This window comes from Nomascus leucogenys, chromosome 8 (assembly GCF_006542625.1).
Source record: "Nomascus leucogenys isolate Asia chromosome 8, Asia_NLE_v1, whole genome shotgun sequence".
NCBI classification, from domain to species: Eukaryota; Metazoa; Chordata; class Mammalia; order Primates; family Hylobatidae; genus Nomascus; species Nomascus leucogenys.
The window spans coordinates 46359112-46383943 of NC_044388.1; the positions used below are offsets into that span (position 1 = coordinate 46359112).

At 51.4% G+C, this 24832-nt stretch overlaps 1 protein-coding gene across 6 annotated transcripts in view; it reads right to left on the reverse strand.

The window, feature by feature from the left end:
- Positions 1–24832, reverse strand: part of ANK1 (ankyrin 1) — a 242300-nt gene that overhangs the window by 35422 nt on the left and 182046 nt on the right. For all 6 annotated transcript variants that reach the window (XM_030817176.1, XM_030817178.1, XM_030817177.1 and 3 more), the window contains 20 exons: positions 21462–21659; positions 18835–18933; positions 17072–17170; positions 16727–16825; positions 14752–14844; positions 14250–14322; positions 13142–13165; positions 12163–12259; positions 10772–10850; positions 9419–9516; positions 9106–9330; positions 7927–8081; positions 7355–7566; positions 6662–6866; positions 5870–5966; positions 5410–5638; positions 3214–3339; positions 2967–3086; positions 1251–1329; positions 896–970 (listed from right to left, as the gene is read on the reverse strand). In XM_030817176.1, the coding sequence (XP_030673036.1) occupies positions 896–970; positions 1251–1329; positions 2967–3086; positions 3214–3339; positions 5410–5638; positions 5870–5966; positions 6662–6866; positions 7355–7566; positions 7927–8081; positions 9106–9330; positions 9419–9516; positions 10772–10850; positions 12163–12259; positions 13142–13165; positions 14250–14322; positions 14752–14844; positions 16727–16825; positions 17072–17170; positions 18835–18933; positions 21462–21659 (2482 nt within the window). The remainder of the gene's footprint in view (positions 1–895; positions 971–1250; positions 1330–2966; positions 3087–3213; positions 3340–5409; positions 5639–5869; positions 5967–6661; positions 6867–7354; positions 7567–7926; positions 8082–9105; positions 9331–9418; positions 9517–10771; positions 10851–12162; positions 12260–13141; positions 13166–14249; positions 14323–14751; positions 14845–16726; positions 16826–17071; positions 17171–18834; positions 18934–21461; positions 21660–24832) is intronic.

Genomic DNA, 24832 nt, shown 5'->3' on the forward strand with positions numbered 1-24832 from the left:
TAATTAAGCATTCACCAAGCTGCGCTTGGTTCCTCTTCTTTGTTGCTCAAAGCCACACAGTCTGGATACTGACCACTCGCACCCCCATTGTTCCTAAAGACAGGGTTTCTGACATTAGGCTTCTGTTTAAGGATCCCTTAAGATGGTTTTCAGATTCCCAATTCCAGCAACCACTTTGAAGGCAGGGATCAGCACAAGAACGTAGCTTCTTCCTCTCCCTGTCCATGACTTCACCCTGCACTCTCCAACCAATCAAACACCTACACACTCCAGCCACTCCAAAGCCCTTAACAGCCCTAGTCCTGAACTCCTCCTTGGGGAGACGGATTTGAGGTTTCCTCCTCCCTCCTTGTTTGGTGGTCCTGTGATTAAGCCTCTTTCACCGCTGCAACCCCGTGTCTCCGTGTGTCTTCACTTGCCACTCACACTGGGCAATGGACCTGCTGTGGTTACACAGGGAGAATCTAGTTCTAGGGTCTGTGGTTGGGGCACAGCACATTCTGAGCCTTCACTTTATTTGCCCACCTGTCTCCCTTAAAATAAGATCTACCCCGACGGTTGGCAGGACTTCTGCGAGATCCAGCCACAGCCATAGACCATAGTGGAATATGTTGAGACTTGCCCTTTCCTTCCCTCCTTTTTGAGGTCTCCTGTAAACTCAAAAGCTGATTCTTTCTTAGAAAGGAAAGTCAGACAGAGATGGAGGCAGGGGGCTCCCCCTTCATGGGCACCCAATGTTGTGGCTTGGGCAGCAGACCCAGCTCAGATAATCACAAATCAGATAACCCATGGGTGATAAAAGGAGGGTTAGAAATGCCTCATTCATTGCTCATTACGGGGGAAGAGGGTAGGTGAGATGGACAAAGTGCTTTTCTGTCCCCAATTCCCCACTCACCTGCCCAGCTGAGACCGAGGTGCTCTGAGATAACGGCCATCTTCATCTCTGGCTGGTCTGTCCCACTGAGAAAACCTGGGGAGAAGCATTAGATTTCATTTAGTAGCCAGGGCAGGACACAGTTGACAGGCATGGGGACACGGCCTGTGATGGATGTGGCTTCCGTGTGCACTGGGGTGATTGTCTAGACTCTCTGCAAGATCAGGGGAAGACCCGAGTCAGCTCTGCAGCTGCTTTTGGAACTGGCTGAGTGAGCGGCACCTCAGCAGAGCCCTCACAGGGCTGCGGGGAAATGAGCTCACGCCCACCCTTCTTGGGAAGGGAGCAAGCATGCATCATCACACAGAGGCCATACCTGGTGTGGACTCGCTGAGAATGCTGTATCGCAGAGACAGGGGCGTCGGGGTCCTTCTCCTATCTTCGGCTCCGCTTCCCTGCAGAAGAAGAAAAGGGTGCTTTGGGTTTTGGACTCTCCCCACCTTCCCAGAGAAAGTGATCTGAGCTCCCATGCTGCAGGGGTGTGGAAGGCTGACCCCAGTCCTTGTAAACAATCAGTCCATTTCTTCAGGGACTTAACACAAAGAGTAACACATGGGAGGAGTGGGAGTGAAGGGAAGTTGAAGAAGCGCACATGCGTTATTAATCACAGTCGTAATAACGGCAAGCCCACATCACCCCATCACCTGCGAGGCCCTATTTAATGTTCATGGCAACCTAGGAGGTGGGTACTGTATTACTCCCATTTCATCAATAAGTAAACTGAGGCATAGAGAGACAAAGTTCCTTGCCCAAGATCACCCAGTTAATATGCGATGGAGCTGGGTTTGAACTTAAAATGATTGTTTTTCTTTTTGGATTTCTTTCTGCTTGAAAGACCCATTTCTGTACTGCCCTAAGGCCTTAACATCACGGCCCTGTAGAAAAGCATCCAGATGTTTGCCCAAGGCTGCAGAAAAATATTCTCTCTCTCTCTTTTTTTAAGAGCCAGGGTCTCACTCTGTCTCTGAAGCTGGAGTGCAGTGCGATGGCACGATCATGGCTCACTGCAGCCTCAAACTCCTGGCCTCAAGTGATCCTTCTGCCTCAGCCTCCCGAGTGCCAGGACTACAGGTGCATGCCACCATGCCCAGCTAATTTTTCAGTTTTGGTTTTTTGTACAGACAGGATCTCACTATGTTGCCCAGGCTAGTCTTGAACTCCTGGGCTCAAGCAATCCCTTGCCCCAGCCTCCCAAAGCACTGGGGTTACAGGCATGAGCCTCTGCACCCAGCCTGAAAATCCTCTTTTGAAAAAGAAGTTGGTTCACCCTCATCTCATGCCCAAAAAGAAAAGAGAGATTGAGCCGTGGACTTATGAATGTAACCTTGCTTCTTTCCTAGTTTAGCATGGAAGGCTAATGATTAAAACAACAACAACAGCAAAACAACACCAACGAAAACCACGGAGACGGTCTGGAGACGTATGATCCCTCCAAAGTCCCTAGCAGAGGTGGTGACTGGGATACTCTTACAGGTATCGACAAATGAACATACGTGGCCAAGACTCCTTTGCTGAGCTCAAAACCCTGGGTGTTTGCAGTGGCTGAGGACACCAGGCTTCCCTTCTGTGAGGGCCTAGCACCCTGGGAAGATAAGCAGGTAGATGAAAAAGCGGCCTGAGAGAAGCCATGCAGGGGCTGGGAGACCTTAGCAGCTCTCCTTGGTGTGAACCTCGGAGGCCTCGGGCCAGGGACACCAAGGCAGATGCCCTTAGGGCCCCTTGTCACCTTCACACCTAGGGAGCCCAAGGTCCACAGCGTGAATGTGCCCATCACCATCTGATACCAACATTTGTTCTTCCTGTCACATGACCAGCGCTGCACTGCAAATTGCAGAGAGGGTCAGGGCACGGTCTCCCCGCCAGGCCACAACATGAGCATGTGGAGGAGAGCTCAGCACCTTTGCATGCCTCGGGGGACTCAAAGTTTCCACCAGGAAGAAGCCCGTTGGAAGTGCTGGACCTGGGGTCTGTTTGGGGACCTCCTACAGGGAACCCGTCTCGGGCCAAGGCTCCTCGGCAGGTGCCAGCTCACCTTGGTGCAGGGGGGCATGGTGATGTTCAGGTGGCAGAGAATGTGCTGGGTGTCCTCGTACTTCATCGCCTTGCGCAGAAATGACAGGGACCCTGCTGGCTCTCGACTGCTGTCCCTCACCTAAACTCAATCACACAAAGGAGAATTCAGGGGCCCTTTTCTAGGCCACCCAGCTGTCTGGTTTAGAGAATTCTGCCTCCCCAACTTTCTAGACCCAGAGGAGAGGTCAGCCAGAGGGCGCCGGCACCTTTACAGGCATGGCCAGACGGTTCTCCCGAAATGACTGGAAGTGGAAGCTCCGCTGCTGGGCAGCTTTCTTCACAGGCACCAGGTTCCCGGACAGTTCTGCAAACAGGGACATTCCTTCCAACACCTGCAGGAGAGGAAAAGCAGATACAGCTTGTCAGGAAGAGAAGGGCCCAGATGTCCCTCCTTCCACCCTCGGTCCTTCTCTCTCCAAGACACTCTGCTGCAGCAGGAGGCATGGGGGGTGTGTGCTGAGAAATCCACTGATTGTCGTAGGAAAGGCTTTATGTCCAAAATTGTGATCAATGAGGCATGCTTCCCGACTTCAATAGATTTTGTAATATGTAGGGATCTTCAAATATCCCTGAGATGTTGATGAGAATTGCTATCAAGTATTCCAAAACTTCACTTGAATATCATAACATAGCTTCTGAAAAACAACAACAACAGCAACAACAAAAAACCCTGGTTCTGGGCTGGGCATGGTGGCTCACGCCTGTAATCCCTCCACTTTAGAAGGCCAAAGTGGGAAGATTGCTTAAGTTCAGAAGTTTGAGACCAGCCTGGGCAACATAGGAGATCCTCATCTTTACAAAATTTTTTTAAAAAATTAGCCAGGTGTGGTGGCATGTGCCTGTAGTCCCAGCTACTTGGGATGCTGAGGCAGGAGGATCACTGGAGGCCAGGAGTTTGAGGCTGCAGTGGGCTATGATGTCACCACTGCACTCCAGCCTGGGCAACAGACTGAGATCCTGTTTCTAAAAATAAAACCAAGGTTCTGTTTTTACGTCTGTCCAAAGATGCTTTGTTCATGAGAAGAGCTGGAAACCAGCACTTGCGCTATTTTAATCTCACCCATAATAATGATCCCTACTGTGTATATAAAGCTTTCAACTGAGAAGTTATCATTAACTCATTTGACAGTTGAAAAAACTGAGGCTGAAAGAGAAAAACCGGTTTACCTCGTTAGTGCCTAAGACAGGAATAGAACCAAGGTTCTAGTCATGCGCTTGTTCTACGGGGCCCTCAGCCTTCCCCAGGAAAACTCAGTGCAGATTCTGAGGCTTAGATCACTGCTGGCTTACTACGCATCTTAACCCAAGTGGGTCTCTTAGGATCGGTAACTGGTTCAGACCTAGCCCCCATGCCTTCACTCTTCACATTATCTGTTGAGCCCTTTCCTCTGCCTCCTCGCCTAGGTGCTACTGAAACCCTAGCACAGCAGGTGATAGTGTGGACTCTGGGGCCAGAGATGACCTGGATAAATCCCGTCTCCACCACTCACTTAGCTGTGTGACCATTGGCAAGTTACTTAACCTCTCAGCCTCAGTTTCTTAATACATAAATAAGGGATAATAAAGGTACCCACAAATATAAGGATTAAATGAGATTATGCAAGAAAAGCACTTTTAGTTATTTATTTAATAGAGATGGCATCTCACTATGTTGCCCAGACTGGTCTCAAACTCCTGGGCTCAAAGCGATCCTCCTGCCTCAGCCTTCCAAAGTGTTGGGATTATAGGCGTGAGCCACTGAGCCTGGCCAGCACTTTTGTTTGTTTGTTTTTTGTTTCGTTTCCTGCCCCCACCACCATACCCAGCTGGCTAGCACTTTTTTTTTTTTTTTTTAACAGAGTCTCGCTCTGTCTCCCAGGCTGGAGGCAACAGTGCGATCTCGGCTCACTGCAACCTCTGCCTCCCGGGTTCAAGTGATTCTCCTATCTCAGCCACCCAAGTAGCTGGGATTACAGGCATGTGCCACCACGCCCGGCTAATTTTTGTATTTTTAGTAGAGACAGGGTTTCACCATGTTGGCCAGGCTGGTCTCGAACTCCTGACCTCGGGTGATACGCCCGCCTTGGCCTCCCAAAGTGTTGCGATGAAAGGCATGAGCCACTGCACCCAGCCTGGCCAGCACTTTTAATAGTCCCTGTTGCACAAGACCTTCGGCAAATGCCAACTCTTTTCACAGATCACTGGAAGAAAAGCCGGCAGCCTCCTCTGAGATGTGCATGGTGGCATCTCTCTCCTTTCCTGAAGCTTCTCTAAGATGCTTCTCAAGATAGGTCTCAAAGAGAGACAGCTGTGGAGCCCCTCGTCTACAGAGGGAGGACTGCCTGCCTGCACCAGGCAATGGTGTTCTGGAGAAAATGGCGGGAGGGTTTGTCCCAGAGGCGGTGCAGGGCCCAGCCCCGTACCTCTATGTCCCTGCTCCGGGCCACCTCCACGAAGTTCTCATGCTGCTCCAGGGTCTTGTCCACTTTATCATCTGTCATGCAGTAGCAGCGCAGGCGCCCCTCTCGGGGGTCATTCATCTTGGCAAAGATGACGAATTTGGCCATGTAGGGCACTGCAGTGAGCTCTTTGTACAGCAGGGTGGCGAAGTTCACAGCCTCAGCGGTCCGAGGACAGTCCGACAGCCAAAACCTAAAAAGTAGGGTGAGTTATAATGTGTTCCAAAGTGCCCAACAGACAGCATCCTTTCCATCCAGACGGGAGCAGCCCGTGAGCCACGCCATGGCTACTCTTGCCACACTTGTGGTCACGGAGGCTTCCACGTGGAGGGGACAGTGAGGGAGCCTCAGCCTCAGGCCTGGACGGCAGCATACAGCCTGAGGATGGCCCACACAATGCTGGGCTGGGCTGGCCTCTTCTCACCTGGCGGAGACATTGGTGGTGAAGTTGGCGCACTCATTGGCATATACAAGTTTGGTGGTTCCTGTTATGTCTTCCCACTGGGCTTGGTCTGTTCCTCCTGTAACACCGGCAGAAATGGGGCTGGGGACAGTCTTCAGGACGTAAGCATGGAGCTTACGAAAATGCTAAGGCCCTGGTGTGCAAGGTGAGACTGGGTGAAGCTCACTTTGTCTGCAGCCCTGGGCACACCTACCCTCACCCTCTGCTCTTCCTCCTAGCAACCTGCATGCCCCTCCTCCTAGGGCTTGGAGGGTTCTTCCCCAGGGAGATGGACTTTTTTTGTTTGTTTTTTGAGATGGAGTTTCTCGCTTGTTGCCCAGGCTGCAGTGTAGTGGAATGATCTCGGCTCACTGCAACCTCCGCCTCCCAGGTTCAAGCAATTCTCCTGCCTCAGCCTCTGGAGTAGCTGGGTTTGCAGGTGCATGCCACCATGCCTGGCTAATTTTTGTATTTTTAGTAGAGACGGGGTTTCTCCATGTTGGTCAGTCTTGTCTCGAACTCTTGACCTCAGGTCATCCACCCGCCTCAGCCTCCCAAAGTGCTGGGATTACAGGCATGAGTCACCGCATGGGCATGGACTTTTATGCAGATGTATCATCCTTCCATCTCTTGGAAGAGCACCTCACTCCCGGGGAAGTCAACAAAAACTAAGAGGATTGCTGGCCTCGCCTTCTCGAGTCATCCCCCTACTGTGTTCCAGAAGCACTGCAGTGCTGGCCGAGAACACAAGTCTGAGGCAGGGGCCCCTCTCACCAATGACGCTGCAAAGCAGGCGCAGGCTGGTGGTGTCTCCCTCCCCGCTGTCCCTCGGGTTGTCCGTCCAGGAAGGAGGCAGCGGGATCCGAAGCCCAATGGGGCGGTGGAACTTCCGGCGCCGGGGCTCCACGGTGACAATGGGGCTGAATGTGGCCTGGTTGCCCAGGAGCTTAGTGACAAGCTCATCCGGGACAGGCTGGGCCTGTGAAATGACAGAGGCAGGACACTCAGGCCCAAGCAGGAGAGTGGCTAGTCAGACGGGGGGCAGCTCCATGCCTGGTGAGAGTGGCTGTCAGTGCACGGGGTCCCCCCTGCTGTTGGACCACAGAACCGAAATGGTGGAGCTTGCCTTCCTGAGCCCTTTCTCCCCTTCTCCTCTGCTTCTTACTCCCAGGGCTGGTGCATCTTTGCTTGCACCACAGTCAACTCCCAGAGGTCATGCGGTTCCCGCATGCTGCACAGACCGGGCTGTGCAGCTTGATGGGTTACCAGGGGTTCTGCAACTTATCAGGGAGCTTCCACCTCACCCCTTCCCACTCGACTCTCCTTTCAGCTTTAAACTCAAATCTCCACTGTGGCATTTCAAAGCACCAGACAAAAGTGTGGGGATGTCCTGGGGAAGAGTGTGGCCTTCCCAGAGGCCTGGAGTTCAGTCCACCCCCAGGACCTGGCGGAGAGGAGGGCTGTCACCTGCAGAGCCAGCTTCACTCTCTTGGTGACAGCATTCTCCGGGAACGTTGCCTGTACCAGGGGCACCAGCTTGCTCTTCAGGGAGCCCCCTTCGGGACCGATGGTGTCGTAGTCCTGGCAGAGCCGCGACATGATCACGAAGTACAGCGGGAAGTCGGTGGTGATTATTCGGCACACCCTCTTCTTCTCCAGCTCCTCCAGGCTCCCCAGCTCTGGAATCACACACACAGGCCACCACCCCGGTCACATCAGGCACAGGTTCAGGACTTCCAGGGGCCCCAGAGCCTCCTTGTTCCCAAGACCCAGTGCACACACCCTCCCCAGGTGCCGGGAGACATAGTGGCCAGAAGAAGTACCCAGGCCCAGAGGCCTAGCAGAGGAGATGCGGCTGCAGGCAGCAGCTGAGCATCCCCTCACACATCCTGGGGACCCAGGGCTTGTCAACACCAGGCCATTCCCAGCCTCTTGGGGCTTCCCAAACTCCAGGTGGCCCTCAAAGACCACCTTTAAGGTGCAACTCAAACCCCTCTTCTGCAAGGAGGGGACCTAGCCCTGGGATCCCCCGCCCCTACCTTCGTCCATCCCGTTGAGGATCTGATCCAGGTAGCTCTCTCCATAGCGGCTCCTGTGCTCCTTCCACACGGAGCCGTTTTCACTCCTCAGAACCACGAGCTCGCGGTCTCCACGGCCGTGGGAGGCAAAGTGCGGGATCTCCACGATTACAGGGCTGAAACAAGGACACAGTGGTGATGGGAGGTGCTCACACAAGGCACGTGGGGCACAGGGAGGGATGGGGCTGCCGGCTCCCACCCAGATGGATAAGGCGCTTCCGCAGCCACGTGGAGGCCCCACCTGCAGGCAGGTCTCTAAGTGGACTAGACCCACGGGGAGGTCCCCAGGGCTTCCCATGGCCCCGCTTGCTCCCCGCCAGGCCTGCAGTGACAGTCAGGGCAGGGCCAGTCTCATTTCATGGGGGCTCTGCTTCCACGACCTAAAGATCCTGTCCTTGCACCTGATTCCAAAAATCCACCTGACATCCCTAGACAGGTGACCTCATCTATCAACTGGCCATAATGACATTTCCTTTGGAGGGACACTTTGAGGACAAAGGTCAAGGAGAAAACTTGCTGCTTTGCAAATTGTGGTGACCGCTCTGAGGGGGCCAGGAGGGTGGACAGAAGTAGAAGGCAGGGCCTCCTGGTCAGGCCTGTCCCCACATCACACCCATTGTGCCTGAGAGGCAGCAAAGCTCCAGGAGGAGCCCAGGCTGCTTCAGGGGAGTGGAGCACAGGCTCTGGAGCCGGGTACTTCCCTTGTCTTCAGGGGAAACGGCCAGGGAGGCCGTCTTCCTGGGGACCCTCAGTGCATAAAAGGTCAGACCCTCAGGCCTCAGAGTGGCCTTGTCTCTAGTGTCACACAATATTTAAGAGTTGTTTTTTTGGTTTTGCTTTTTATTTTTTACAAAGACGGGGTCTTGCTATGTTTTCCAGGCTGGTCTTGAACTCCTAGGCCTCAAGCGATGCTCTCACCTCAGCCTCCCAAAGCACTGGGATTACAGCATGAGCTATCGTGCCCGACCTGAGATCTGAGAGTTGTAAGCCCTCTTAGGGCTATGGATGCCTTCGTGTGTTAGGAAAAGTCAGGGAAAGGGGAGGGGCACCCAGTTCTGTTTCCCCGTCAGGACAGTGGAGATGGTGTGGCCTCCGTGGCACAGGGACAGGTGAGGACACGGGCTGCCCACGCATGCTCACCTCAGGAACTGTGCCCCCGTGGGCCCCAGCGCGATGATCCTGCTGGCCAGGCCCTCCTCCTCGGCCAGTGGGGGTGGCGTGCTGAGCTTCTGGGGCTTGACCAGGCGGCAGGTGATGCGGGTGGGTGCTGCGCACGTCCGTGGCGGGATCACCACTCGCAGGCCGTTGTGGCGACTTCCTCTCATGGAACCACCCCGGGCGTCGACCATGAAGCTCACCAGAAACCTAGGAGTGGGGCAGATGCACGTTGGGCTTCTGCATCCCCTCTCTGAGATGGAGACAGGAGTCCCCAAGCCCTGCGCCCGCCACTCACCCTGTATGCACCGGGCTGGCCACCGGGCTGATGTTGTCTGAGGTCTCAGTGGCTGGGCTGCTGGGGATGAGGGAGTCCTCATCATACTCTTTAGATGCCTGAGGAGAGAGAAAAGGTCCTCCTGTCCCACCTCCTCCCGGACCAGCTGGATGCCGTGCCAGGGCATGGAGGCTTGGAAGAGCCTTGCCGCCAGAAACCAGGTGCCACGTGGAGAAAGTGCTCCCACGGGATCCCACTGCCCTGTCAGACAAGGCTGTCCTGGGGTCTAAAAAGAAGCACGAGCTTCCTCCCACCTCCATGCCTCTCCTTGGCTCAAGACCCTGGGACAGAGCCTTGGAATGGATGGAGCCAGTCCTCACTGTTCAGTCTGGCTCCAGGCCCCAGGCCTGCTGCACCTGCTGCAGACCCGCCCCTTTCTCTCCAGCTCTGCCCATGGGGAGCCCTGCCCTCGGCAGGCCAACTTCCTCTAGGGTGGGCACTGCATCCCAGCACCGTGACCTCCTCGCCACTTAGCTGTGGGCGGGCTACCTGCCCTGTGGACATGTGGAGTCCACGAGGTGAACACAACAGACTCCTGCCCTTGTGGGGCTTCCTGCCTCCTCACCTGTGCCTTAGGGTAACGCTGCAACTACAGGGATGCCAGGCCGCCCTGGCACAGCCAGCAGGACCTGAACCCGGGCTTGGTGCTCTCTAGATCTTCATGTTTGCTTTTTCCCCTGGTCCAGAACGTCCTTGTCCCTCGCCCTTGTTGATCTAATCCTCTCCACTCCCCACGTCTCACCTCCTCCACAGATGCTCCCAGCCACCTTGGGGCTGGCTAGGGCCTCCCTGCTCTGCACTCTGTGAGCACTCACACCACACAGTGGAGCACTCCCCCGCTGTCCCTCCTGGTTCTGTGCTAACTGGGTTCACGCATGCGAGTCCACTCTTTCCGGTTGGGCCCCGGCTCCCAGAAGGCAGGTGTCCAGCCCTCCTGCCTGAGCCTGTCCAGGGTGCACAGCAGGAATCCAGTAAACATCTGCTGGCTGGAGTTCCTACCCTAGGCCAAGAGTTGAAGACAGTGGGCTGGTCAAGGACCCACTGGTTTCTCACTGCTGCTGTCCTGGGCTGCATCCAAGGACTGCGCCACCACAGGAAAGGGCCCCATCTGACCATCTCTCCCAGACGCCGCCCACCCAACGCCGCCAATGTTGCACCATTATGAGGCGTCCAAGCGTGGAATGCCAGTTGGACAGTGAGAGGCACGTGAACTATTAGTGCCTATTGTGCTACGTACAGGCCACCCCTCAACAATCACTGTCCCAGGTACTCATGCTCTCCACGTGGGGAAACCACAGAGAAGGAGCTTCTCACCTGCTCCTGCTCTTCTGACCTGATCACCACTGTCTCAGGCATGACACAGGGAATCCTGGGGATGGCTGGAGACTCCACCCTGTGTGCCAAGAACACCAGAACATCACAGGGCTGATCCACATGTGCACACAGCTTCCTCTTCCTCTTACCTCCAAGCCTCTCCCTCTGGCTTTCCACTCCAGAGCCTGACTGCGCTTCACAACCTGGTGGAAGGACCGCCTCCTCCTCCATGAAGTCCTCCCCAACGACTCCCATCTGCACTCGTCACCCCTTTCTCTACCTTTAGAACCTGTTGACAGAATCCTCACTCTGGCTAACAATATATCTTTCTGTGTTGCTACATGACCACTTGGTGTGCGTTTCGATCCCACCAAATGAGTCCGTAAGTTGCTTATGGTCAGGGTTACAGCTCTGTATTTCTTTCTAACAGATGTCCAGCAAATTCAAATGGAGTAAATGGCCGCGTGGTTTCACTCCCTGCTTGTTCATGGGACACTTCCGTCTTTTCAGAAAACACCTAGGGCTCAGTGTTTCTACAAAGTCGTCGATATTAGATTGCTTTGCAAAATGTCCCTGTGTACACTGTGCCCACAGTGAGATAACTCACAGCAGTCACAGGGGGAAATGAGAATGTGGTCCAGGCAGGCAGACCCGGATCTCCCCTGGCTTGTACCTAACATACCTCAGGGGCAGGGGTATACAGTCAAGAGTTCGAGCTTAGCCTGGCATTAGTTTCTAATGTGAATCTTCCTCAACTTTTTTTTTTTTTTTTTTTTTGAGATGGAGTTTTGCTCTTGTTGACCAGGCTGGAGTGCAGTGGCGCAATCTTGGCTCACTGCAACCTCCGCCTCCCAGGTTCAAGCAATTCTCCTGCCTCAGCCTCCCGAGTAGCTGGGACTACAGATGTGCGCTGCCACTCTCAGCTGTTTTTTTGTATTTTTAGTAGAGACAGGATTTCACCATGTTGGTCAGGCTGGTCACGAACTCCTGACCTCAGGTGATCCTCCTGCCTCAGTCTCCCAAAGTACTGGGATTACAGGTGTGAGCCACCATGCCTGGCCATCTTCCTCAACTTTTGGATGAGAAGTTGAGTGTGGATAAGAGGGAGGGGGGTGTGGATATAAGGCTGTGAATGAGGGGAGCCTGGGAGAGCAGGGGAGCCTGGAAGAGGAGCAGAGAGGCATCCAGGCAGCATGGTGTGACGGAGGCCTCTGCCTGCCCTAGTGGCTAAGGTACAGAACTAGCGCATCCTAAGGTGCAAACCGTCTGTCTCTCCAGGCAGTGCACCCAGCGCCTGGCCTGCTGTGCCCTTCCTCCCTCTGGAATCCCTGCTCTGAGCCACAGGGCTGCACCTCAGCACCCCTGGGGACCCTCCCGGGAGCACTGCTCACACTTGGTCTAGCTTCGGCACAAAATCCAGCAGCTCCTTCTCTTCATCGACATCCCTGGAATCCTGCCTCTCAGCCTTGGAGCCAATGAGTTCTTCCCCTGAAACAGCAAGAGCTCAAGTGAGCGACGGGGTAGAGGAAGAAGAGTCCTTCTTTTTTTAAAAAACCTCTGTTCCCACTCCGCCTCTGGGGGCTTGCTCCTGAGGAATGGGGAAGGTCTTGATGCTGCAAGGAGACTGGGAGCAATGTCTTTGCCCAGTCCTGGTCCTCCAGCTCTGGGATAGAGAGCAGGGCAGCCAGCTCCTGACATCTTAGATGCCTGAGGCTTTGCAGGAGGCCAAAGACACAGCCAGCAAGAACTTTGTTCGCTTAGTTCCAATTCAAAACAGCCCTTTTAGCTGTGCAATGGCACCAAAGAAGGAACTGCTACTGCTCTTTTCCACTCTACACCAACAGAAGAATAAACTACAGTGGAATTGGACCCACTCATTTCAAAGGGCTGGAGAATTTTTTGTAACCATGGCAGCCAAAACCTCATTACTTCCAAAGCCCATCACAAAGAGGTTCAAACTACGGGTCAATCGGCTGCCTGCACCTCTGACTGCCTCTTTGTTTCTCTCTCCTAGCTTGAACTGGAGCTGGAGCCCCGGCCCTCGATCTTGAGGGGTCATTCATTGCCACCCAGGAGTGAGTGCCAAGGCTTGTGATCTCCAGCTGACGGAATGGAAGAACAACAGCTCATGCAGTTATGATCACAAACACGGTGGCATGGGCACAGACACAGAGATGGACAGGCAGGAGCTGCCCGCCAGGCATGGGTCTCATGGGTGTGAATACCCTGGTTTAGCTGAGCTCCTGGCTCCAGATTATTAGCTGTCAGAGGAAGATGGAAAGCAGGAATGGATTAGTGAGCATCTGGGTTGCTTAGGGTGAAATGCACTCTAGTGAGAAAAGACCACAGGAAACAGAAAGCGTTTCATACCCATTATAGTTATATGAGCAGTTCCTGGAAAGCAAAGGAGAGCAGAGTTGAAAGAAGGACCACATTGAAGGTAGTTAAAGCGAGAGGAATATATTATCCAAAGGAGCACCAGAAGCTCTGCTTCTCTAGTTGACAAAGTTACACAACCATGAAATTATCCAGATGGAAGGGACCACTGAGCTGATCCAGCCCACCCCACTATTCAACATCCCCAGAGTTGAGGATCCTACTACTCAACATCTCCATCTAATTAGTGCTGAAATAAGGTTTGTTGGGGGTAGGAAAAATACTAGAAGCATTCTGTAGTTCATACAAGCTGAGACTATAGTAATTTCTTTCTGTTTCTTTTAGAGACAGGGTCTTGCTCTGTCACCCTGACTGGTGATTACAGCTCACTGCAGCCTCAAGCTCCTGGACTCAAGCAATCCTCCCACCTCAGCCTCTGGAGTAGCTGGGACTACAGATGTGCACCACGACACCCCGCTAATTTTTAGTTCTAATTGTTTTGTAGAGATGGGGGTCTCCCTATATTGCCCAAGCTGGTCTTGAACTCCTAGCCTCAAGCAATCCTCCAACCTCGGCTGCCCAAAGTTCTGGGATTACAGGCATGAACCCAGGCACCCAGCCAGACTATAGTAATTTCATAATCACAGAAATAACCCAAAACCTACTGACCCACTATGTGGTCAGAAGTGCAGCTTAAAAGGCATTCTCACAGATTTTGAATAATCCACTTAGTATTCGTTCAAAGCACAAAGAAAGAACCAGGCAGAATTTTATTACAGTTCCTCATGGTGCTGAGACTTGATCGCAGTAGAACCATGCTCCAATTTAATACACATCCATAATCTATGCAAACATACATGTGTTTTTGAAACTTCATGGGATTTTAAATTTAGTCAATGTTCCTTCACCTAAGTATTAATAGAGTAGTATTTTTGACAGTAGACAACAGTTATAAAAAGCAGGTCTCCCCAGTTTCAGTGTCCATCTACAGCGCTTGGGCGTGTTGTAAGGGGACAAAGCCGGCAGGTGGCAGGAAGCCCCCTTGGAGGGTGCCCGGAGCCCCTCTGTCCCCACCAGCCTAAGCTCATTATCCCAACTTTACCTTCATCTTCCGAGACATCCAGGATCTCATCAACTGTCTCAGGGAAACTCATTCGATGCTTATCACTGACTAACTAAAACGAGAAAAAGCAGATAATTCAACCCAAACTAGAGCCGCACACGTTTTTTACCAGCCCGGCGGTTCCCTGGTCACGCCTGTGGGGTTTCCCCCAAATGAAGAAAAACAGACGGAGGAGGCGCTCAGCCTGGAAGCTGCCGGGCAGGAACCACTAGGATGGGACCCGGGAAAACTGGCCTCCCATCTCCCCAAACCCCTTCCACTCCACTGCTGCCCGGAAAGCTGGTCCCGCCCCGAGTCCTCGGGCCGCTAGGTGGCAGCACAGCCCCGCTGGAAGGAGGACAAGCTCCCACCTGTCGGGCGCGGCCCCTCCGACCAGCGTCCCGGGGCCCCAGAACGCACTCCACTTCCAGAGTAACCCCAGGCACGCCTGTGCGCCAGGCTGAGTGTGTCTGGGGTGGGTGCGGGGGAGAGGCAGACATACCACAAAACTGGTTTCATCCGTGACGACCTTGAGCACGTCGGTGACAGAAATGTAGCCCAAGCGCTTGGCTATGGCCAGAGGTGTGGTTCCATCCTGGGAAAAGAGCAGCCCGGGTGCAGTCAGACAGGGGATGGAGTCTAGGAGGCGGGGCTGGCTCCCTAGATACAGGTCGAGTTCACCTTCTAGTTATTCAGGAGGACCTGAGTGGACAGACGTCACCGTGGGGCCCAGAAAGAGATCCCTGCACGTGTGTGTGCCTAGATGTGTGTTAGCAGCAGTACCCACAGAGACGGGTGTGGGAGGAGGGAGGGCAGCGGTGCTTTCGATCTGCAGCGTCAAGTGTGGGGCCTTGCAACCCAGCAGAGGAAATCTCCCAAGGAGAAGTCAGGCTCTGCTAAGTGGGAACCCACTGGGAAGGAGGTCAGGAAGTTGCCAGATGCAATTTTAGGAAGATGAGGACAGAAGGAGGCTGCTTGCTGCTCCCAAAGTCTGTTCTTGGTGTCAATGATGGGGTATTAAAATAGTTGAATTAATTCATATACTTCAATGAACTCTAATCAGAATACTCAGAAATCACAAATCACCAGAAATACAGGGCATATTTTCTACTTTGATTCAAAGAGAAAGAGCTAGATGACCATAAATGGATACTGAGGCTTGATTTTTCTTTTGACTTCTCTACTTCTAGGATGTGCCTTGGGCTCCGTTCAGACTCAAGCCCAGCTGCAGTTGCAATTTCTGCAACCCCATCTACAATCAAGAGTCCACTTTTGTGTGTGTCTGTGAGGCAGAGTCTCCCTCTGTCACCCAGGCTGGAGTGCGGTGGCGCGATCTAGGCTCACTGTAACCTCTGCCTCCTGGACTCAAGTGGTTCTTGTGCCTTAGCCTCCTGAGTAGCTGGGACTACAGGTGCCTGTCACCTCACTCGGCTAATTTTTTTTTGTATTTTTAGTAGAGACAGGGTTTCGCCCTGGAGTGTTGGCCAGGCTGGTCTCGAACTCTTGACCTCAAGTGATCCACCTGCCTCGGCCTCCCAAAGTGCTGGGATTACAGGCATAAGCCACCGCACCCAGCCAAGGGTCCACATTACTTCAGAGATAGAAGCAGACACAGAGATAATTTCACAGGACCTCCGCATGGTCAGATGAGGAAGCTCATACTGAACGATGATTGCTCATGTCACTAAAGACAACCTCAAGCCCTGAAAGATCAAGAACCACCCAGGACATTTAACTACGTTCACTTGTACCATACTGAAAACAGTTTCACATATTTTAGAATGGGTTTCAACAAGTATTTATATATATGGTATGTATGTGTGTGTGTGCATATATATATGTATATGTACGTGTGTGTGTGTGTATATATATATATATATACACACACATATATTTTAAGACACAAGGTCTTGCCCTGTCTTCCAGGCTGGACGTCAAGTGGGCAACTGGAAAATGGACACTGAACTGCAGTGGCACAATCACAGCTCACTGCAGCCTTGACCTCCTGGACTCAGGCTATCCTCCCACTTCAGCCTCCCAATTAGCTGGGACTATAGCTAATATGTGTCACCACACCCACATAATTAAAAAAAATTTTTTTGTAGATTCAGGCACTCACTGTGTTGCCCAGGCTGGTCTTGAACTCCTGCCCTCAAGCAATCTTCCCACCTTAGCCTCCCAAAGTGCTGTGATTACAGGTGTGAGCCACTGCACTCACATTCAAGAAGAACATTTTAATAAACATAAAAGAGGAGGGTAAATGGTGCTTAAAAGGAAAATGATCAATTCACCAGAAAGAGGAACTGATCACAGCACCCCATCCCCAGGGTACCCAAGGTAGCTGTGGCTTTAGGGTGCTTGCTGCAGCCCCGTCCAGGCCCCAGACATGTCCATTAACCTCTATGGTTAGGGGAGATCACACAGGGCTGCTGCCATGGGGAGCGGTTTTCTAAACTCAGGAGAGAGAGTGTACTCACCGAGCTGACCTCATTTGGGGAAGCACCGTTTTTCAGAAGCAGAGTCACGATGTCTGTGTGTCCCTGCTGGGCTGCCTGGTGCAGGGGGCTGTATCCTAGCTGCAAAGCAAGCAGACATTTTGGCAGGGTTAGCCAGCCATCAGGCAGAGACCTGCCTACACATGATAGTGCCTGTCCATCTTCGAAGTGGGACGTTAATAAAATGCATTTTCCCCCTTTCTTCCTTCAGGGTCCATGGTGAAAACTGTGGCGGAGCCCCTAGTACTCCCAGAGCAGCTCTGGCTGCACCGTGATGTGGCGCGGAGAAAGGTCAGCACAGGAGTCGGGGCTGGGGCACCCCTGTACCTTGGTCTTGGCATTGACATCTGCCCGGTGCTGCAGCAGAAACTTCACCAGCTTGATGTTTCCATAGTGACTGGCCACATGGAGGGGAGTGTAGCCCATCTGAAAAGCAGATGAGAAGGAGTGACCTCCTCTCCTGAGCTGGGCATCACATGAAATCCTTCCCAAAGCAGCCGATTCAAAGACAGAATGGACAGGGAGCCCCTTGAAGGCTGACATTGACAAGCTGAATGGCTGCTGCTGGGCAGAGACCACCAGGCTGAGATGCTTGTGGGAGACCCAAGGGGAGACGTCAAGCGGGCAGCTGGAAAATGGACACTGCACCGCGAGAAGAGGGCTATGCTGGGGTAGTCAGTGCATGGGAGATCTGAGAGCTATGGAGGTGAGGGAGGTCCCCCAGGATAAAGTGGAGGGTGAAAAGTGGGGCCGAAGGAGTGAGGCAGAGGCAGAAAAGAGGGAGGAGGGAAACCCTGAGAGAGCAGCCTCACTGAATCCCAGGGGAGCTATTTCAAGAAGGAAGAAACAGCCTTCAGGCCTGGGAAGGGTGCTAAGATTAGGGCAGATGGGGATGTAAGGTCATGGTCACTCCAATGACAACAGGCTTTTTTCATTAGAAAGCTGAAATCCCATTGAAAAACCCCCAAAAGGCTATCCAAGTGACTTAGTTGTGGTGTGATGGAATTTACGGGAACTAGTCATTGCTTATTGAAATGCATGGGCTTGGGACATTTGCTCATGTGAGTCTGGGCTGTTCAAGGAGTCGGTCCTGCTGAATTTTGTGGTAATGCCTCCCATGGGCCGGCAGGCCAAGGTCCTCTGAGCTCCTTGGTCCCAAGTGTCCCGGGAAGCTGCTGCCAGATTCCAGAGACCGCCCAAGCACAGGTCCTTCCCATAATGGGATGGTTTGGGATCCTCAAGGCCATTCTAACCCACAGGACAGGGTCTCTCTGTGCAGGACCCCAAAAGACTAAATGGGGCCCGCAAGTGAAGCCTCAAAGATCCAGAACATTCTTGGATTTTAAGCAGATTCCTGTGGAAGCTGCAGGCAGTTGGAGACAAAACAGTTTCCAGACTTTTCTCAGGGTGACTTCAGCATAACATTGTTGCCGGCATTTCTGTGCTACTCTGGAGGGGGCGGGAGATCCTGGTACTGTCACTGTCCCTTCCTTTTAATATGGTTCCCTTGGGGGGAAAAGAAACAAAATGTAGCTTCTTCCATGAAGCCCACCTCCTTGCACCAACTGAAAACACCCTCTCTGCACTCTGTGCTCCCAGCTCCTCTCAACAGTAAATATCAAATGACGCTCTTCCTTCCTGTCCCTAGCAATCACCTCCACACCAAACTGCAGACACCTCGATGGCAGATTCCATTCACATAGCTCCTTGCACACACCAGAGGTTCAAAGAAAGTTGAACTGGATTTAACCAAGTGCTGGAAGAAAAGGGGCTAAGCTTTTGTGTGGATCTGGGGAAACTTGACATTTTGACATGCTGACTACTCATGTTAGACAGGTCTTAGAGTCATGATTAAACATTCGTCCCACTTTCTCACTGCAGAGGCTCAAAGGTCTAGCAAACTTTAAAAAATCCCCAATGGGAAAGTAAGATAATTAGGAGTAGTGTTTCAAACTCCACTGCCAGCCCTAGGAAGTGGCAGAGAAGAATGTCCCACTAGGTCTTCGGGGTTTCAAAGCTCTGTGGAAGATTCAACTCTGAAGTGTGAGCAAGGAGTCCACACAGACTGAAGTTCCAGCTGCCTGCCTTACCCGGGTGGTGGCGTCCACCATGACGCCATGTTTGATCAGCACATCTGCCACTGGAACGTGGCCTTCTTGTGCTACCAGATGGAGGGGAGTGAGTCCGCTCTGCAAAGAAAAAGACGTTCATCACCTTCTAGCAAGTAAAGAATTCCAGGCCACAAGGAAAGAGCTCTGAGGTCTGGGAGCTGAAGCTGACTTTGCAGTCACCAACTAGTTATTTGGCTCCAGGCAAAGCTCTTCTTGTTCTGGTCCCCAATGTCCTTATCTAAAAAGTAAAGTGGTTACACTAGACCAGGGGTTGGCAACTTTTTCTGTTAAGGGCCAGATCATCAATATTTTTGGCCATGTCTCTGTATGACTAACATTTAAATGAATGGGCATGGCTGTGTTCCAATAAAACTTTATTTACACAAACAAGTGGTGGACCAGATTTGTCCCACGGGCCCATAGTTTGCTGACTTCTGATCTAGATGAACTTTATGGCACTTTCCCATTGTTGGTGCTTTATGGACTTCCCAATAAAGAATGCCCCATTTCCATGGTGAATTTCAGAGCCCTGTAGCCTTGGCTTCCTAATCTAGACAATAGGGGTTATCATGGATCCATCTCAGGGGCAAGGTGAGGAGCGCTGGAGAAAGCACAGGTGAAGCACATTGAGAGGCACACAGTGCTGTTTAAATGGCTGGGCGCGGCGGCTCATGCCTGTCATCCCACCACATTGGAAGGCCGAGGCAGGTGGATCACCTGAGGTCAGGAGTTTGAGACCAGCCTGGCCAACATGGTGAGACCCCATCTTTACTGAAAATACAAAAATAAGCAGGGCGTGGTGGCTCATGCCTGTAATCCCAGCTACTTGGGTGGCTGAGGCAGGAGAATCACTTGAACCTGGGAGGCAGAGGTTGCAGTGAGCCAAGATTGCACCATTGCACTTCAGCCTGGGTGACAGAGCAAGACTCCATCTTAAATAAATAAATAAGTAATGAACCAAACTGTTATCACTGCACAGCCAGTGCTGGCATGGTCAAGAGGGCAGAGCATCCCGCCAGGAGTGAACGGACCATATTCTTGCACGTGGATCACAGCTTCCTCAGGAAGGCAGTAAGGTATCAGAGATGTTGTTTGATATGTGGGCACCCACATGAAAATGTCAGAAAATTCTTCTCTCCCCTGGACTTTGCCTCAGTACCCTTTGCCTCAATACCCTTTGCTAACGTGGGACCAACAAAGCTGGATTTCTCTGCAGGCACAGACAGCGTCCCCTCTGCAGGACTCCACTTGCCCTCCTCTGCCTTCTGCACACCCCGCAGGCTGACCAGAGGCTTGTGGGCAGTCATGACGCCCCACCACACGCTGCTGCAGCCAGAACTGGTGGGCCTCTCCTGCAGGCAGGCGGGGGTGGCTCAAATGAGAACAGCCCTCGGTTGAGGAGTGACTGTGTCAGCCTCTCAGGCGGGCGCTCTGCCTCATTCTTGAGCTAACACCAATAATCTGCCTCGTGAGGGTGGCGTGTGGATGACAGAGTGGGTTTCCAGTCACCTTACTGTCTCCTTGCAAAGCTCACATTAAGTGGGGCAGTGAAGGAACCCAGAATGCCATGAGATATAATGAATATAATGGTCCTACCAGAATGGTTCCCTCATTGGGGGTCAACTGTTCAAATTTGTACAAAATATGCCAGATTTTGTACAAAATCCATAGGTTTTTAAGAAATCTTAAGTTGCCCTGAAAATGCTTGCCTTTCTGAATGTGTGCTATGTGAATTTATCATCAAAGAAGTGGTTCTTCACACTGCATGGTTCCACGTACATGAAATGTCCAGAACTGGCAAATTCCTAGAGACTGAAAGATTTGCGGTTGTGAGGGACCGGGGGCTCTGGGGGAAATGAGAAGTGACTGCTAACTGGTATGAGGTTTCCTTTTGGAGTGATGAAAGTGTTCTAGAGTTAGATCATAGGCTGCTGAATTCTGTAAAAATACTAAAAAACATTGAATTGTAGAGTTTGAAAGGGTGACTTCCAGGTGAATTATATTTTGATAAAACTATTATTTTAAAAAGAAGTGATTTTTAGTCTTTTTTGGGGGTCACACATTCCTTTGAGAAGCTGAGAAACACTATGAATGCTTCACCCAGAAAACTGCTCACGTGCCCTTCCTCCCCAGATGTGTGACCAATTTCAGAAGGCTTTATCCTCACATACCTATTGTCGCTGGAGTGAGAACTCCTAGTGTACAGGTCAGTATTTTTAAAAATATCTTTCCCCCACGGAACATAGAATATTTACTCCCAAATGACAGAATGCACTCCTGAAGGTAGGCACCGGCCTATATTTGGGAAAGTGTATTATGGATTTTAATATTGATCTTTCTGCAGATCCTTAAGTCAATCTGTTTAGAAAGATCAGCAAAGGCTTTGGTATCAGAAAGGCTCAGAATCCTGCCACCTTGGGAATAAGCAACCTTTCTGACTCTGTTTATTCATTTATAAAATGAAGGTGAAATGTACACAGGGCTGTTCCAAGGATTACACATACACACCCCTAACTCAGAACCTGGGCACACATAGATGCTCAATATGCAGACACCACACGTTGTTATCCAGCACTCCAGGGCAGACCCGAAGACGCCATGCCTACCTTGTTCCCCAGGTTGCCATTGGCTTGTTTCGAGAGCAGCAGAGCCACCATCTCTGCGTGTCCCTCCTGGGCGGCCAGGTGAAGGGGCGTCACACCTTGCACCGACTCAGCGTTTGCTGAGCCCCCATACTGCAGCAGACTACGGGCCACCTCCACCTGGTTCTGCTTGGCAGCGATGTGCAAAGGGGTGTAGCCATTCTGAAACAGAAGAAGCCACCCAGAGCCTGGTTACAGGAATGCTGAGCTGAAAATATCAACACACAAGCAGGGGCTGAGTCTGGTTCTTGGCCAGCTGGACACCCAGTGAGCAGGGCTGGCGTCACCCAGGAGCAATTTAGGTAAACAAACAAACAAACAAAGAAAATCCATTTGATTTGGAGACGGCTCCTCAGGCTTGCATAGCCTCTATATGTCCATCTTTTTTCACCATCTGTTTTCTGTTATGCTTTGACAAACTGCTGGACAGGAAGAGAATAACTGGAAGGCTGGGTAAGGAAATGAAAGATTCTCATTTCTTCCTCCCTGCAATAAGAGCCAAAAACCCCAAATATTTCATAAAGAAAAAGAAACAACAGCCCCTCTTCTTTCCCAGTGCAACTGGGCCAAGTGCTGCCCTCTGGGCCTTGCCGGCATTAGGCAGGGTGGTTTAAGGGACATGCACCTGGCAAGGGACTTGAGGATGTGGGACAGTCCTCACTCCATTGTTAACTACCTGTGTGACCCAGGGCAACATGTTCCATGACCTAGACTTCCTTCTGTATCTTTTACGTCATTAAAAGTGGATAATAGCGTCTCTCTTGTGCATTTCTCGAAGCTGTTAGGTGGATCAAACATGATACTATATGTGAAGGTATGTTCCAAAATTAAGATATAAAAAGTTGGCAGGGCACAGTGCTCATGCCTGTATTCCCAGCACTTTGGGAGGCTGAGGTGTGAGGATAACTTGAGGCCAGGAGTTTGAGACCAGCCTGGGCAACATAGCTAGACCCTATCTCTACAAAAAAAAAATAAAAAATTAACTGGGCATGGTGGTGCATGCCTGTAGCTACTCAGGAGGCTGAGGTGGGAAGACGGCTTGAGCTAAGGAGTTGGAGGCTGCAGTGAGCTCTGATCGTACCACTGCACTATGGTCTGGAGCAGAATAAGACCCTGTCTCTACACATAAAAATTTTAAAAAGTAATGCATCTGTGTGTCATGGTTTTGCAGTGCACTGGTTTGCAAGACATTATAATTGCACAACGAGATGAAGGAGCTTGCCTCAAAAGTAAATCAACGATGTCACTGTGCACTGTTTATTTAGCCAATTTTTGTTTTTATTATTATTATTGATAGCAAGACTGTCTCAGTGAAGGAAGCAGCGCATGGGTTTACATTCTGGAGCACGCTCCTTATCTCCCTGCAGGCAAGAGACAGTTCCCAGGTGGGCGCCTTTGCTCATCACTGCCGAAAACCACTTTCACCTGCATTTTTTTTGAGCTTCATTAAAACCACATAAGGTCACTAGGGCAGGCATTTTTATTATCCTATTGTGTGGAGAAAGAGGCCAATTCTCTGTAAGGTTAAGTGCCTTATCTAATGTCACATAGTAAGCAGAACAACAGATAACCCAACCTTGACCTTCTGATTGCACAGCCCAGGTAATTCCAGCTAGAACAGTGGTTCTCAAACTCTGATGTCTACACAAATCCCTTGGGACCTTGTTAAAATGCAGTGTCTGATTCAGAGGTGCTAGGGAGGGCCCGAGATTGTGCATTTCTAGCAAGCCCCCAGGTGATGCTGACAATGCTAGTCCAGGGATCACACTTTCCGTAGCACGGCCCTAGGGCACTCAGGGTTAAGGGCAGTGCCAGGCTGGAGGACATCCTGGACATGCGCCCACCCAGGCCCACGGCAGATGGCTGCCCAACGTGGGATCTGTCTCAGGGCACGAGATTTCCCCACCTCGGCCAGCATTCCTCTGGCTGAGGACTGAGTTCTCCCTGCCAGCCACTCTCTTACTGTGGAAACCAACATTTCTGATTCTGCCAGGATCACTGGTCAGGAAGAGGAAAGGGAAAGAAAGAGGCTGGCCAAGGCAGTCAAAGCCCTGGGTACAGGGAAAGCTCAGCAAGGTGGGCCCACAGGCGGCTTTTGTGGTGAAATGAAAAGTTGTGACTTACCCAAGGAACTGAATTAAATTGAAAAATCATTCTCTTTGAAGAATGACATGTGATAATCCTTTCTAGTATTCTTCCTTTTTAATTTGATTATGTTATGAGAAAACATTAAGTTGTTCTTTGTAGGTTGTGTTCATGTAACAAGATCATTTGGATTATAATAAGTTTAATTAAACAACATGATTTTTGCACTGTATTAAAAGAGAGCAAAGGAATGGGGTGCGATGCCACAGATCCAGCCTGAGATGCAGGGTCGGCTCACAATGGAGCTAAGCCTCCCCACAATGGGACACGGAGCACCAGTCAGCGCCGGCCCAGAGAAGGTTTTCACTATGTAAATGAAAAATAAAACCCTAAGCCTCCATCTGGGCCAAAGAGATCTCAGAAAAACCTTAAAAACTGAATTCCCAGCCATGAAGGAAGGGAGGTTGGACACGCCTTGCTATACCCACTCCCTTTCGGAGTTCAGGCGCAACTGACCGCCATTCATGTTAAAAGAGATCATAAGACTAACCAAAGGGACTCTTTGTGACAAGACACCAAATTATCAACAGGACCCAAGGCCACGGTAGGCAAGGGCTGAGTCACATGCCCCCTGGAGGTCCCTCGGCCCGGGACCCTGGTGAACAGACCCTTCTCTCAACTTAATTCTTTTCTGCTGATTCCAAACTTTTAGATAAAGCTTTACTCCTTTAACCAACTGCAAATTAAAGAATCTCGGAATCTGCATATAACCTCTGGGCCTTTCTAGGTATTTTTGTCAATATATACCTTCCATGTATTGATTTATGTCTTTGCCTGTAACTCCTGCCTCCCTAAATGTATAAAACCAAACTGTAACCCACCCCAGACACACTTTCTCAGGACCTCTTGACACTGTGTTGCCCAGGGCCATGGTTATCACATTGGCTCAGAATAAACCTCAAAAATACTTTATGGAGTCTGGTTTTTCCAGTAATAACTACAGGAAAGCAATGATTATTAGGCCATCTTCTTTTTTTTTTTTTTTTTTTTTTGAGACAGAGCCTCACTCTCTTGCCCAGGCTGGAGTGCAGTGGTGAGACCTTGGCTCACTGCAATCTCTGCCTCCCGGGTTCAAGCGATTCTCCTGCCTCAGCCTCCCAAGTAGCTGGGATTACAGGTGCACTCCACCATGCCCAGCTAATTTTTGTATTTTTAGTAGAGACGGGGTTTCACCATGTTGGCCAGGATGG